The sequence below is a fragment of the Nerophis lumbriciformis genome, linkage group LG18, assembly GCF_033978685.3.
Source record: "Nerophis lumbriciformis linkage group LG18, RoL_Nlum_v2.1, whole genome shotgun sequence".
NCBI classification, from domain to species: Eukaryota; Metazoa; Chordata; class Actinopteri; order Syngnathiformes; family Syngnathidae; genus Nerophis; species Nerophis lumbriciformis.
Window position 1 is genome coordinate 29836217 of NC_084565.2, and position 16284 is coordinate 29852500.

Sequence of the window (16284 nt, forward strand, 5' to 3'; positions counted from 1 at the left end):
TTTTGTCATTTATTATATAATATACGGTATATGTATTTTTGTGTGTATGAACAAATACATGAATTACAATAGATGAAAAAATACATATTTTCATGACTCATGCCAGAGCAATCTTTATCTAAATACATCAAAATTATAATTACATTTTTTTTCCATTTTTTATTTTTTTTAACCAACTTTTGTTTTCCGTTTTTATTCTTATTACTATTAGCTATATAGATAATATAAAACCTGACTATTATATATTATGAGTATTAAGTACGTTTTAATGCATTTTTGTAAACACAGTCTTGCCATCTTGTGACATTAAGGACATTTGGCAAGACAAGTGCAATTTTCTTTATTTTAACCAACTTTTGTCACTTTGTCACATAAATGTATTTTTATGAACTAATACATTTATTAAAATAGATTACATAACACATATTTTCATGACTCATGACAGTGCAGTCTATATTCAAACATACATCAAAATTATTATAACATGTTTTCCATTTTTGTAAGTATGACTATTAGCTATATACGTAGATACTAAAAAAACTCTATTTTTGTCTTTTTTTCTTTTTTTTTTACCAACTTTCGTCATTCAACACATAATAGATATGTATTTTTGTATGTGTATGAACAAATAAATTGATTAAAATAGATTACATAATACATATTTTCATGACTCATGTCAGAGCAATTTTATTTAAACTATACATCAAAATTATAATGACATATTTTCCATTTTTGTTATTATTACTATTAGCTATATAGATAATAAAGAACTGAATAGTATCTATTATGTTTTAATGCATTTTTGTAAACACAGTGTTGCCATCTTGTGACATTAAGGACATTTGGCAAGACTAGTGCAATTTTCTTTTTTTTTAACCAACTTTTGTCACCATACATTAATGTGTTTTTATGAACTAATAAATTGACTGAAATAGATCACATAATACATATTTTCATGAGTCATGAAGAGCCATCTTTATTTAAACTACATATCAAAATTATAATAAAATATTTTCCATTTATGTTATTATTACTATTAGCTATATCGATAATAAAGAACTACATAGTATCTATTATGTTTTAATGCATTTTTGTAAACACAATGTTGCCATCTTGTGACATTAAGGACATTTGGCAAGACTAGTGCAACTCTTTTTTTTACCAACTTTTGTCACTTTTGTCATTCATATATATGTTTTATTTTTATTTTTTTGTACAAATAAATTGATTAAAATAGATTACATAACACATATTTACATGACTCATGCCAGTGCAGTCTATATTCAAACAAAATTGTAATATACATTTTTCTATTTATATTATGATTATTTTTAGCTATATATGAAACCCTGAATAGTATAAATGTTAATTAGGGTTTAATGCATTTTTATAAATGCATTGTTGCCATTTTGTGACATTAAGGACATTTGGCAACTATAACATAATACATATATTTTTTTATTTGTATGTACAAATAAATTGATTAAAATAAATAAACAATTGCAAAAAAAAGCATTCAATCTTCTATTTGTTTAATGTTTTAGTTTTACTATATTTTATATATTAAGTATTGTATATTTCATATACATATATTAATTTTTTTGGTATTTGTATGAACAAATACACTGATTAGAATATATTTTAAAATAGATGACAGAATATATTTTTCCTCCCAAACTGATAAAAGAAGACGTTTCATGATTCTTGCCAGTGCAATTCCCCCCCAAAAAATACAATCTTTTATTTATTTGACTTATATTGATACAATATTTTATATATTATTCATGACATATTTCATATATATGTATATTTTTTGTATTTGTATAAATACATTGTTATTATTATTGTTATAAATTGTTCTATGCACATACGCTTACTAAAGCAACGACTACTTGAACAGCATCAATGTCAAATACAAAATGCAGCAATTTTGAGATTGATGGACGGCTATATTTAAAATTGATTACATAATTCATAATTTCCCCCAAACTGATAAACTAGGACTTTTCATGACTTTTGCCAGCGCAATTACAAAAACATATTTTATTTATTTAATATTTTTTAGTTTTGATATAATATTTAATATACTATTTATTATATATATTCATTTATAGATGTACTTTTTGTGTTTGCATGAACACTGACATTAATTATTGTTATAAATCAAGCACGCTTACATAAAGTACAGACTAGTTAAACAAATACAATGTAAAATAGATATGCAGTAGTTTTTTGGATTTCTGGCTAGATTTAATATTTTTTCATGAAAGTAATAACAGTAAATAAAATGAAGACCAATGGTAGGCATTAATGTGAAAATAGTTAGAGGATTAAACAGTAATTTTTATCTGAATATAGAAATATGTTGGATAATCAGAGTTAACAGTTAATATTATTTTCATTCTCAGATACATATTTTGTTCAGATATTGTCAGAGGTACATCAGGCTAAAAACGTTCTCTCCCGACCTTTGACCCGCAGAAGGTTTGGCACGTGGTGCGCGTGCTGCGGCCGCCACATCCACTCCACAGATTGGGTGCGCCGCGCCAAAGGGAGCGTCTACCACCTGGCCTGCTTCGCCTGCTTCTCCTGCAAGAGGCAGCTGTCCACTGGGGAGGAGTTCGCCCTGGTGGAGGACAAGGTGCTGTGCAGGGTCCACTACGACTGCATGCTGGACAACCTCAAGAGGGCCGCAGACAAAGGTACACCATGGATGCTCTGGAACAAGATTTATTCCACAATATTGTCGTAGGCTGTTGATAAACATTCTCTGCATTTCCTTTACTTTTTCCTTAAATTGATCACTTTTCCACTTCATTAACAATCATCATCATCATAAAAAAGTTTTATCACACTAGAAAAATACTGAAATAAATCATGAATGTTTAGCACAATTGTACAAAAATGGAACCTTTTGCACTTTTTAAAATTCTGATAATTTAAAAAACTTTTCTACATTGCTTAAAATAATATTGTTTAGCACAACACATTTCATTTTCAAACTGTGAGTCAATGACCATTTTATTTTATTTTAATATCAAAATGCCCAGAAAATACCTTACCTAAATAAATCATGAATGCTTAGCACAATTGTGCAAATTGGGAACCTTTTGCACTTTTTAAAATTCTACTAATAATTTTTAAACTGTTCTAAAAAGAATATTGTTAAGCACAACAAATTTAATTTTCAAACTGTGAGTCCTCCACCCATCCATTTTCTAAAAAAAAATAATTTATTTTAATATCAAAATGCCCAGAAAATACCTTACCTAAATAATTAATGTTTAGCCCATTTCTAATTGGCAAATTGTGAATCATTGAACATAAACACTTTTTTTTACTTGTAATTTAATGATAATGATAATCACAACAAACCATAATACAATGACATAAATATGTATTTCTGTAACTAAATATATCATACATATGTATCATAATTGTTTTGCAATTGTGAACAAATGAGCATTATTTTTATTTAATTATGAATAATAAACAAAAACACTTAAGTTGTAATGCTGCAAAAAGACCTTACCTATCATAAATGTTTATCACAAATGTTTCCATTTGCAAATTGTATACCATTAGAAGCATCAAATGTTTTTATTTTATTGGATTTCAGTAATATAATAATAATAAAAAACTGCAATCTAATGCCCGAAAAAGACCTTTGTGTACTTGAAGAAATTACACATATTTATCATAACTTTTTTCAATTGTTAACCATTGAGCCTAAAACTATATTTTTATTTATATATATTTTACTTTATTTTAATAATAATAATAATAATAAACAGTAATATTATGCCAGAAAAATATATCTATGTATGTACCATATAAATTATACATATTTATCATAGAAAGTTTTTAAATTGTTAAACAATTGAGCATTTTATTTTATTTGAATAATAATCAGAAATACAACCTTGCCTTAATAAATCATAAATGTTCATAAGATTTTTAATTGCAAATTGCGAATCATTGAGCATTACCTGTAAAAAAACAAAAAACAACAACTTTATTTTAATAGGACTACTATCATCTACTATAGAACTGCAATTATAATAAAGCTGTTTTATAATAAATCATACATTTTTTATCACAAAGATTTTTTTCATTTGACAAGTTTTTATCACAATAAAAAAAAACATTCCCTTTTAATTATTAATATTAATGTTATATAGAGTAATATGATGCCAGAAAAATATATTTCTGTACTTGAGTAAATAATACATCTTGATCATACATCCAATTGTGAACGATTCAGCATAACAGTTTATTTTATTTGAAAAATAATCAGAAATACAACCTTGTCTTAATAAATCATAAATGTTCATCATAACATTGTTAATTGCAATTTGTGAATCATTGAGCATTACCTGTCAAAAAAACAACTCTATTTTAATAGGACTACTATAATCTACTATACAACAGCAATGATAATAAAGCTGTTTTATAATGTCCAGAAAAATGCCTTTCTGGACATGAATAAATCATGCATTTTTATCACAAAAGCTTTTTTCATTTCACAAATTTTTATCATAATAACAAAATAACAACTCTCTTTTAATTAATTAATAATAATGTTAAATAGAGTAATATACTGCCAGAAAAATATATCTCTGTACTTGAATAAACAATACATATTGATCATACATCCAGTTGTGAACGATTGAGCATTACATTTTATTTTACATGAAAAATAATCAGAAACACAAGTGTTTTAATACTAGAAAAATACCTTAACCTAATAAATAAACGGTTATTACAAAATTTTTCAGTTGCAAATTTTTAATCATTGAGTATTACATTTTTATTTTAATACTATAAAGCACCTCATCATGCCCAGAAAAATACCTTGCTGTATTTTAAAGAATCATCTAGTACATGTTTGCTTTGAGCATTACATTTTATTTAAATAATATTTTTTAAGTAGTGTTGTAATGCCTAAAAAAAAGACCCTACCCTAATAAATCATAAATGTTTATCACAACTTTTTTTTTTTGTAAACAATTAAGCATTACATCTTTTTTTGGGGAAATCAAACCTCTACAAGAACTATCTACACAAAATAAGCCCGAATAATATCGATTTGAAATCCCATTCCACTCATAATAATCTTAGATTGTATCACTGTTAGTGAACATTCTTCTATATTGCAGGCAGCAGTGTGAACATGGAGGGGGCCGTGCCCACTGAACAGGAAATTAACCAGCCCAAACCCTCCAAGAGAGCGCGGACCAGCTTCACTGCCGACCAGCTGCAGGTGAACCTCCACTCCGTCAACACATATTCTATAAAGCAGTGTTTTTCAACCTTTTTTGAGCCAAGGCACATTTTTTTTAATTGAAAAAATGTGAAGGCACACTACCAGCAGAAAATATAAAAAAAATGAAACTCAGCAGCTGATATTGACAATAAAAAGTTGTTCTCGCAATTGTTGGATATAAATCAAACCATAACCAAGCATGCATCACTATAGCTCTTGTCTCAAAGTAGGTGTACTGTCACCACCTGTCACATCACGCCGTGACTTATTTTGAGTTTTTTGCTGTTTTCCTGTGTGTAGTGTTTTAGTTCTTGTCTTGCGCTCCTATTTTGGTGGCTTTTTCTCTTTTTTTTGTATTTTCCTGTAGCAGTTTCATGTTTTCTTTGAGCGATATTTCCCGCATCTACTTTGTTTTAGTGATCAAGAATATTTCAGTTGTTTTTATCCTTCTTTGTGGGGACATTGTTAACTGTCATGTCATGTTCGGATGTACCTTGTGGACGCCGTCTTTGCTCCACAGTAAGTCTTTGCTGTCGTCCAGCATTCCGTTTTTGTTTACTTTGTAGCCAGTTCAGTTTTAGTTTCGTTCTGCATTGCCTTCTTGCAGACTATAATTACTGGTTTGCAAAAAATATTTTTAACCCAAATAGTTGAAATTAGACAATCTCCCACGGCACACCAGACTGTATTTCACGGCACACTGTGCCGCGGCACAGTGGTTGAAAAACACTGCTATAAAGAGTCTTTTTTGTTGCATTTATGCATGCAGCAAAAAGTGTTCTAATAAAAGTATGTAAGTTCTACTACAAAGCTGTAACAGAGGCTCAATTGTTTTGCATATATTTTTGAGCTATTACTTTGTATTATGCACTTTCAATATGATCCCTCAACAAAGGTCATTTTTTAAAAACTAAACAAAAAGGGATCCCTTACATCACAGGTCTCAAACTCAAGGCACAGGGGCCAGATCTGGCCCGCGACATCATTTTATCTGGCCCGCAAACACCTGGAAATGCTATGTGTCAATAACGTACTTAATATTCCCTCCCTAAATGCAGTTGATTTTTTAAAAATTTGACAGAAAATATACATGTACTGCTTGAAATTGCATACCTTTTAAACTGTAATGTAAAACCAATATTACAGTATGTAATCATACTTTCCAAACATGTTTTTGTCTAATTAAAAATAAATGAAAATACTTAACTTTACAGCAAACTACCCATCAAATTAATAAAAATTACAATACATTTTACATTGTTCTTTACAGCATATTACTGTAAATTGAAATAAAAACTACTACCGTTTTTGCGTTAAAATTCTGTTGACTGAGCTGCCAGTTTTTGACTGTAAAATCTACGGTTGTTGTTTTGAACGGTGTATTACTGTAAATGGAAAGACGGTACATTTGTTTTTACGGTAAAAAAAACTGGCAGCTAAGTTACCAGAATAACATTATTATATCTCCTTTGGTTGTGAACAAGCAGGCCACTTATTCCATTATTCCGCAGACAAGGACTGGATCAACATAGAAAAAAATATGTTAATGAATTTGGACATTAATGTGGGGAGTTTATATTATATTAAAAAAATACCTAATTGAATTGAGGCAGAGCCCAATAGAAACCACCTTTAACATTCTAAAACTGTGTCAGAAAATACTTGGAATCAACCCAATTACATTTTTAAATGAACCACTTTGGTACAATCCCAATATCATCATTAATAAAACTGTGGTTAAATGGACAACATGGAAAAAGAGAGGCATTACTAAACATCATCATATTATTAATATAAACTCCTTTAAACCGTTCAATGAATTAGTTGATTAATATAATACACTAAAAAATATATTTTTTAAATGTTATCTCTGTAAAACACGCTGTAAATAAATGCATATCCTCTGAAAGTATGTCTTTAAATAGCCATGAACTGGAAGATGCACTTTTTAATCAAGATAAAACTAAGAAATTAATGAAAAGATTTTATGGAATAATAAATGAACATCATATTAGAAATGCAAATGATGCATGTGTTCGGAAATGGATGATGGACTTAAACATTTTAGATGAAAGAGACATATCATCGAATGATGTCTGGAAAAATGCCAATAAGCCCTTTAGAAGCATTAAAGATAAGCTGAGTCAATTTAGGATCCTGAATAGATTGTACTTTACATCTGTGTAAAATTGGTGTAGTAGATAGCAAGTTATGTATGAAGTGTCTTGTTCATTCGTTGTGGGAATGTCAGAGAATGAAAGTGTTATGGTTGAAAACAACAAAAGAAGTCTGTCATAGACTGCTATGTTGGAATTCTTATTAATATTGATACTGTTGTGGATATTATTCATTTTTGTTGGACTACTTTTGGATTGTTTTGTGTCATGTTTGTGTGTCTTCTCAATTGCTCTGTTAAAGTTAAAATACCAATGATTGTCACACACACACTTGGTGTGGCAAAATTCATTTTTTCATTCATTCATTTATTTTTTTATTTCAGGCAATGACATAATTAAAAAAAAAAGTACAAAGTTGACAACACATAATGATATAAATTAACATAGTGCAAAAGGTAATGTATTGTATGTAATGCATGATTACCCAGTTTTGCCTGAAAGGGAGTGTGAAGAAGATAATTATTTAATCCCACCCCCAGTTCTCCATTCAGTGATTATTCACATGAGTTTCACTCTTACTTTGTTTTAAGGATTATAATACAGATGTTGTGTCATAGTGGCATTACCACAGGTGAAGTAACAATAATTATTACACTGTAACAATAATTTGTATCAACAATGTAGGAATAATATGTGGGCTTTGTACCGAGGATGTCGTTGTGGCTTGTGCAGCCCTTTGAGACACTTGTGATTTAGGGCTATATAAATAAAGATTGATTGATTGATTGATAATGAATATACCAACAATGGTAATAGACAAAATACCAACAATGGTAATAGACAACATAGCAATGATGGTAATAGACAACATAGCAATAATGGTAATAGACAACATCGCAATAATGGTAAGGAAACATTGAAATTATTCTCTGCATTAGACCCATCACCCTTGATCACCCCCTGGGAGGTGAGGGGAGCAGTGGGCAGCAGCGGAGGCCACGCCCGGGAATCATTTTTTGTGATTTAACCCCCAACTCCAACCTTTGATGGGTCCCATTTTTATAGTCTTTGGTATGACTCGGCCGGGGTTTGAACTCATTGATTTCTATTCTGAATGTTGCTGGGCTGGGTTCGGTTTTGGAATATTATTTTGTTGGACTGATTAATTAAAAAACAAAACAATATAATGTGTAAAAACCAATGTAAATTTAATAGTAAAATTCTGGCAACTAAGCTGCCAGCTTTTTCTGTAACACCCCCCAACCGTACTGTTTTTCCATTTACCGTAAAATGTTTTTAAAAATACTATATTTTACAGTAACATTTTGTAAATGTAAAGTTTTTACTGTAAAATCGACAGTCTACCTAAAACAATTGATATTAGAGATGTCCGATAATATCGGACTGCCGATATTATCGGATGATAAATGCTTTAAAATGTAATATCGGAAATGATCGGTATCGGTTTCAAAAAGTAAAATGTATGACTTTTTAAAACCCCGCTGTACGGAGGGCACACGGACGTAGGGAGAAGTACAGAGCAGTTGCGTCTCCCAGTCATACTTGCCAACCCTACCGATTTTCCTGGGAGACTCCCAAATTTCAGTGCCCCTCCCGATAATCTCCCGGGGCAACCATTCTCCCGAATTTCTCCCGATTTCCACCCAGACAACAATATTGGGGGCGTGCCTTAAAGGCACTGCCTTTGCATGCCGGCCCAATCACAGAATATCTACGGCTTTTCACACACACAAGTGAATGCAAAGCATACTTGGACAACAGCCATACAGGTCACACTGAGGGTGGCCTGATAAACAACTTTAACACTGTTACAAATATGCGCCACACTGTGAACCCACACCAAACAAGAATGACAAACACATTTCGGGAGAACATCCACACCGTAACACAACATAAACACAACAGAACAAATACCCAGAACCCCTTGCAGCACTAACTCTTCCGGGATGCTACAATATACACCCCCCCCCCCCCCCCCCCACCTCAACCCCGCCCACCTCAACCGCCTCATGCTCTCTCAGGAAGAGCAGGTCCCAAATTCCAATCTGCTGTTTTGAGGCATGTTAAAAAAATGAATGCACTTTGTGACTTCAATAATAAATATGGCTGTGCCATGTTGGCATTTTTTTCCATAACTTGAGTTTTTTTTTTTTGGAAAACCTTGTTACATTGTTTAATGCATCCAGCGGGGCATCACAACAAAATTAGGCATAATAATGTGTTAATTCCACGACTGTATATATCGGTATCGGTTGATATCGGAATCAGTAATTAAGAGTTGGACAATATCGGAATATCGGATATCGGCAAAAAAGCCATTATTGGACATCTCTAATTGATATAATCAATAATGGAATCCAGAGGCAAATTCATACATTATTCGCTGTTACTCGGGCCCTCTGATGGCCATAACTGCCAAGTGGCCCTCAGTTCGAGTCCCTGCCTTACATGATGATGTCACCTTTCATTGTGCGTGCAGGTCATGCAGGCTCAGTTTGCGCAGGACAACAACCCGGACGCACAAACGCTGCAGAAACTGGCCGAGCAGACGGGCCTCAGTCGGAGGGTCATACAGGTGAGTGGCGACAAGATGGCGGCGTGACCTCAAGCCGCCGTGCCTGACACGGCGTCTCCGCGCAGGTGTGGTTCCAGAACTGCCGAGCGCGCCACAAAAAGCACGTGAGCCCCAACCACACGTCCAGCGCCCCGATGACCTCGCTACAGCCGGGCCGCCTGCAGGCGCAGCCCACGCCCACCCCCGAGGAGCTGCAGTACGCGGCCTACGCGGGCCCGGAAGGTTCCATGCTGTCCGCGCTGCACTCCTTCATAGACAGTGAGCACCAGGCTTTTTATGAACTCTTGTACGACTGAGCGGACGTCTTGTCACGTGTAAATAGCCAAAAAGGGTTTCTATATGTCGACACAAGTATTGGGGACACCTGGTCGTTAGCTACCAAACTTCCTGTTAAAACCGCCACACATGTCAACAAACCACCGCGCTAGCGTGTTAGCGTCACCAATGCTACCTGTCATGGCAGCGAGCAAGCCACGGAGTCCATCAGCAACGACCGTAAAAGGTCCACGACAAATACAAAAAACTTATGTTGTCTTCGAAATAAATGCCATTTTGAAAAAGTGTGCAGAGCTGAAATGTTTACTCGAGAGTCGTAGCTCCGAAAGATACGGTAGATCAGGGGTGTCAAACGTACAGCCCGCGAACAGGTTTTATTCGGCCTGCGGGATGAGTTTGCTAAGTACAAAAATTAGTCGAAATTTTTGAATGAAAGAAACTGCTGTTCTAAATGTGTCCACTAGATGTCACAATAGCAATTCTTTGTATCTTGGTAGATGATGCTACATATGTACAAAAAATAAACCACATGGTCGAGGAAAATGAGCAAACTACATAAATAACATCCTGTAATCTGATTTTGATATTATTTTTTTATCTTGATAGATTGAAAATGAACACCAATGAGTTGACTGACGAACATTATCACATTTATTATACACCCTGGACAAGTCGCCGCTTCATCACTGTATATATATATATATATATATATGTATATATATATATATATATATATATATATATATATATATATATATATATATATATATATATATAAAAAATAAACTTCAATATTCTATTTAATTGTAATATAATACAACTATTTCAGCTTTTTTCTACGATTTAAAAAAAACAATTGGAACCACAAATGCCAGCTTTGCAAAAAAAGCTGTCATATTTTTTCCATTCACTCTAAAAGAGTCAATTCCTCAAAGCTACTTCCACCTGAATAGATCTTTTTTGTCTATACTTATTAGTGTGCAATATGTAGTATTTATTCATTTTTTTGTTGTATTTCATTACGTTTTACTTCTGTTACTGTATGAAAAAACCTACACTGCAACAACGTAATTTCCCCATTGTGGGATAAATAAAAGTCTTTCCTATCCTATAGAATAAATTGTTGTCCACTGAGGTGGACAATTGTCATTGGCTTGCTAACATATTGTATTTTTTTTTTTTTTAACTTTTAAAGGCCAGTATGTTTACATACCTTCACTGTTTTGTTTTGTTTTAATTTGCAAACCTGAAAATAAGAACACATTTATGATAATTTTATAAACTTTTTTAAACACGTTTTGCGTAATTGACATATTTTCCTGCATGCTTTGAATGGGAACATACAGCAGTTTTATCAAAATCTAAAACATTTATGAAAAATGACTTTCAATGGTTTTTACATGGGATCTCGAGCTTTGCCATTTTATTATATGTGTATACATATATATGTGTATGTATATATATATATATATATATATATATATATATATATATATATATATATATATATATATATATGTATATATGTATATCTATGCATATATATGTGTATATATGTATATTTATGCATATATATGGATATAAATATATATATATGTATATATATTTATATATATACATTATATATATGTTTACACATACAGTATATATATATATATATATATATATATATATATATATATATATATATATATATATATATATATATATATATATATATATATATATATATGTGTGTGTATATATAAATATATATATAATACTTTGGAATGTCGGTTATAATCATTTAGGACAGCACGAAATGGACAAAAAAGGATAAATTGCTCAAAATATCTCTGTAGGTCCTCTTGGTGTGCCTCAATACTTTTGTCTATATATATATATTTATATGTACAGTATTGCAGCTTTACTGGGAGTATGTTACACGTATGACACTTCTCTACATGCAAACATCACATGACTACATGGATCCACTCCATCCTAGAGGACAATCAGACACTTCTAACAATCAAGCTGCTGTAATCGTGTGTGTGTGTGTGTGTGTGTGTGTGTGTGTGTGTGTGTGTGTGTGTGTGTGTGTGTGTGTTCGTGTGTTCTGCAGTCCATTCCGCTTCATCTATGTTTCAACCACTGATGCCAGCCCAGTACGCCATGACCCCGCTGCCCGTGTCTCACGCCTGAGACAACACACACACAAAATTGTAATGGTATTGTTGACCTTTTTTTTTTTTGAAGGTACAGTACTGTACACGAGGGCAGGGAGACTTCACTCCACCTTACTGGACGCTTTATTAGTTACACCTGCACAATCCCCATTCTCACTTTTGACAGGTTTTATTCAAAAATGTCCATTTATTGTAGTTTGCAGTATTGCACAATTGCGATGAGAGCGGTTTGCAATATTTCGCCTAATATACCGCAGCTCTCGTCACAACAACAGTATTCATAGCCAGTGTGGCTGGCATGGCTCAGATGGTAGAGTGCCCATGCCAGCAACTTGAGGGTTCCAGGTTCCATCCTGGCCAAGACACTTTACCCACACTGGCTTAAATGTAGATAATGGGTTTCACAATTTGAGTCTCTAGAGAAAAAGTGCTATATAATTATAATTTACTTCACTTATTCCACAGCATTAAAAAGTATGCACTACACAGTATTTGGTGAAGCCTCCCTGCTCGCTGACTATTTCATCCAAACATTCTTATGGATCGTTTCAACAAAGTGAATATTTGCCGTTTTTAATTTATTGTGTGTATGTGGAGTCTTTGTTACAAAATACATTTCACAAATAAAACATGACTTTTGAGACACGCGAGGGTTGTGCAGTGTGTGTAAAGTTTACAAAAAGCTACCGTTGTTATTGCATGAACAAATCTGACAGGCCCACCACACAAAAACAGGCAATAAATAAAAAGTGCAAAGTTGTTCTACTGAATCGAGAGATGTGTTTTAGCACATCTGACCTACTTGTGGCTACTTGTTCTGCTGTGGTCGCCCAAAGAATCTCATTGCTCCACACGAGGGAAGCCAAAGGAGCACTAAAAGAGTTTTTTTTTTTTTTACCTAAAAATAAAAAAAAATAGCTTAATAGTTTAAAATGGTTGCAATAAGTACAAACCCTAAAACCAGTGAAGTTGGCATGTTGTGTAAATGGTAAATAAAAACAGAATACAATGATTTGCAAATCCTTTTCAACTTATATTCAATTGAATAGACTGCAAAGACAAGATATTTAATGTTGGAACTGGAAAACTTTTGTTATTTTTTTGCAAATATTAGCTCATTTGGAATTAGACGCCTGCAAAAGCTGGCACAAGTGGCAAAAAAGACTGAGAAAGTTGAGGAATGCTCATCAAACACTTATTTGGAACATCCCACAGGTGAACAGGCTATTTGGGAACAAGTGGGTGCCATGATTGGGTATAAAAGCAGCTTCCATGAAATGCTCAGTCATTCACAAACAAGGATGGGGCGAGAGTCACCACTTTGTGAACAAATGCGTGAGCAAATTGTCCGACAGTTTAAGAACAACATTTGTCAACGAGCTATTGCAAGGAATTTAGGGATTTCACCATCTACTGTCCGTAATATCATCAAAAGGTTCAGAGAATCTGGAGAAATCACTGCACGTAAGCGGCAATGCCCGTGACCTTCGATCCCTCAGGCTGTACTGCATCAACAACCGACATCAGTGTGTAAAGGATATCACCACATGGGCTCAGGAACACTTCAGAAACCCACTGTCAGTAACTACAGTTGGTCGCTACATCTGTAAGTGCAAGTTAAAACTCTCCTATACAAGGCGAAAACCGTTTATCAACAACACCCAGAAACGCCATCGGCTTCGCTGGGCCTGAGCTCATCTAAGATGGACTGATACAAAGTGGAAAAGTGTTCTGTGGTCTGACGAGTCCACATTTCAAATTGTTTTTGGAAACTGTGGACGTCGTGTCCTCCGGACCAAAGAGGAAAAGAACCATCCGGATTGTTATAGGCGCAAAGTTGAAAAGCCAGCATCTGTGATGGTATGGGGGTGTATTAGTGCCCAAGACATGGGTAACTTACACATCTGTGAAGGCACCATTAATGCTGAAAGGTACATACAGGTTTTGGAGCAACATATGTTGCCATCCAAGCAACATTATCATGGACGGCCCTGCTTATTTCAGCAAGACAATGCCAAGTCACGTGTTACAATAGCTTGGCTTCATAGTAAAAGAGTGCGGGTACTAAACTGGCCTGCCTGTAGTCCAGACCTGTCTCCCATTGAAAATGTGTGGCGCATTATGAAGCCTAAAATACCACAACAGAGACCCCGGACTTTTAAACAACTTAAGCTGTACATCAAGCAAGAATGGGAAATAATTCCTCCTGAAAAGCTTCAAAAATTGGTCTCCTCAGTTCCCAAACGTTTACAGAGTGTTGTTAAAAGGAAAGGCCATGTAACACAGTGGTAAAAATGCCCGAGACGTTTGCAATGTGTTGCTGCCATTAAATTCTAAGTTAATTATTTGCAAAAAAAAATTTTGTTTCTCAGTTCGAACATTAAATATCTTGTCTTTGCAGTCTATTCAATTGAATATAAGTTGAAAAGGATTTGAAAATCATTGTATTCTGTTTTTATTTACGAATTACACAACATGCCAACTTCGCTGGTTTTGGGTCTTGTAGAATTCGCTGTTATTGGTGTCAAGTCAAGTCAGGATTATGCAGACATTTTAGGGACGGCGTGGCGCAGTGGAAGAGTGGCCGTGCGCGACCCGAGGGTCCCTGGTTCAATCCCCACCTAGTACCAACCTCGCCATGTCCGTTGTGTCCTGAGCAAGACACTTCACCCTTGCTCCTGATGGCTGCTGGTTAGCGCCTTGCATGGCAGCTCCCTCCATCAGTGTGTGTGAATGGGTAAATGTGGAAGTAGTGTCAAAGCGCTTTGAGTACCTTGAAGGTAGAAAAGCGCTATACAAGTACAACCCATTTATCATTTATTTATCATTTTAAAGTAGCAACAAAAGCTCTAGAGTACTAGAACATTCCTACAAGAGCTGCTTTTCTCTAACAAATATCACATGCATAGAAATCATGTTTCCTCCTGCTCAATGGACACTTCACTAAAGAGTGAAACAATGAAAGTGGTAAATTAAAAAAATAGTAAGTAAAGTAAGTTAAAATAAAATGTAAAATGTTTCGTAGTTTGTCCATGATTTACAGCGAGACGTCAATCAACACGGGCACATGAAAGAATAACGCCCTCAAGTGGCTAAACCCGGCAACTACAAGAGCATAGAAACGCTGGCAAAGGTCATTCCCTCATTTACGTAAGAAAAATATCCATTTCTTTTATTAAAATGTTAAAAAATGTCACATTTTCTACTATTTAATAAACAATTTCATTACTTTTGTATTCATCGTTAGTCCTTTACGAGGGGAAATAAAGATACTCTTTATACTCTATACCAGGGGTCGGCAACCCAAAACGTTGAGTCATATTGGACCAAAAATAACGGTCACAGCGAAACTGATAAATCGCCGAGTTGTTGTGGACAAATTGATGGGACGGTTGTGCCATTCTGTGCGTCCAAAAGACGTTCCTGGCTAAGCAAGACCTGGAAAGACTCAATTTCATACATGGTGACTTTCATGGTGCAGGAGAATCTACGAGTGACCTGAGTACTAAAGTCGTCCGGGGGAGGATCCCAGGGGGGGTTCTCTACAACGTGGAATAAGAAATATGAGATTGAGCTGTTTTGTGATGATAAAAAGGTAATATTTCTGAATATATATACGCCGTATGAAGTTTTGTTCAGATAGTGGATTGATTTGATCTAGTCAGGTACTGTTGCCACAGTGGTTTTGCCGTCAGGGCCAGCAAGGCCTTCTCTGCTGGCCTAACATAACCAGAAATCAGATCATTAAAGATAAAATTATGTTTTTTATTTACTTCCCATAAATATTTCTAAGTATATTCTTTTCATGTCATATTATGCACATTCCAGTGCTGTTTTTAGTTTTAATTTGTATCCAATCAGAAT

The 16284-nt window shown here is 33.9% G+C and overlaps 1 protein-coding gene across 1 annotated transcript in view; it reads left to right on the forward strand.

Moving 5' to 3' along the window:
- LOC133617776 (LIM/homeobox protein Lhx8) overlaps nt 1-13066 on the forward strand; it is a 55511-nt gene extending 42445 nt beyond the window's left edge. The window contains exons 10-14 of the mRNA XM_061977985.1: nt 2482-2702; nt 5160-5263; nt 9884-9979; nt 10045-10237; nt 12357-13066. Coding sequence (XP_061833969.1) covers nt 2482-2702; nt 5160-5263; nt 9884-9979; nt 10045-10237; nt 12357-12436 — 694 coding nt within the window. The 3' untranslated portion in view covers nt 12437-13066. The remainder of the gene's footprint in view (nt 1-2481; nt 2703-5159; nt 5264-9883; nt 9980-10044; nt 10238-12356) is intronic.
- Nucleotides 13067-16284: the final 3218 nt, after the last annotated feature.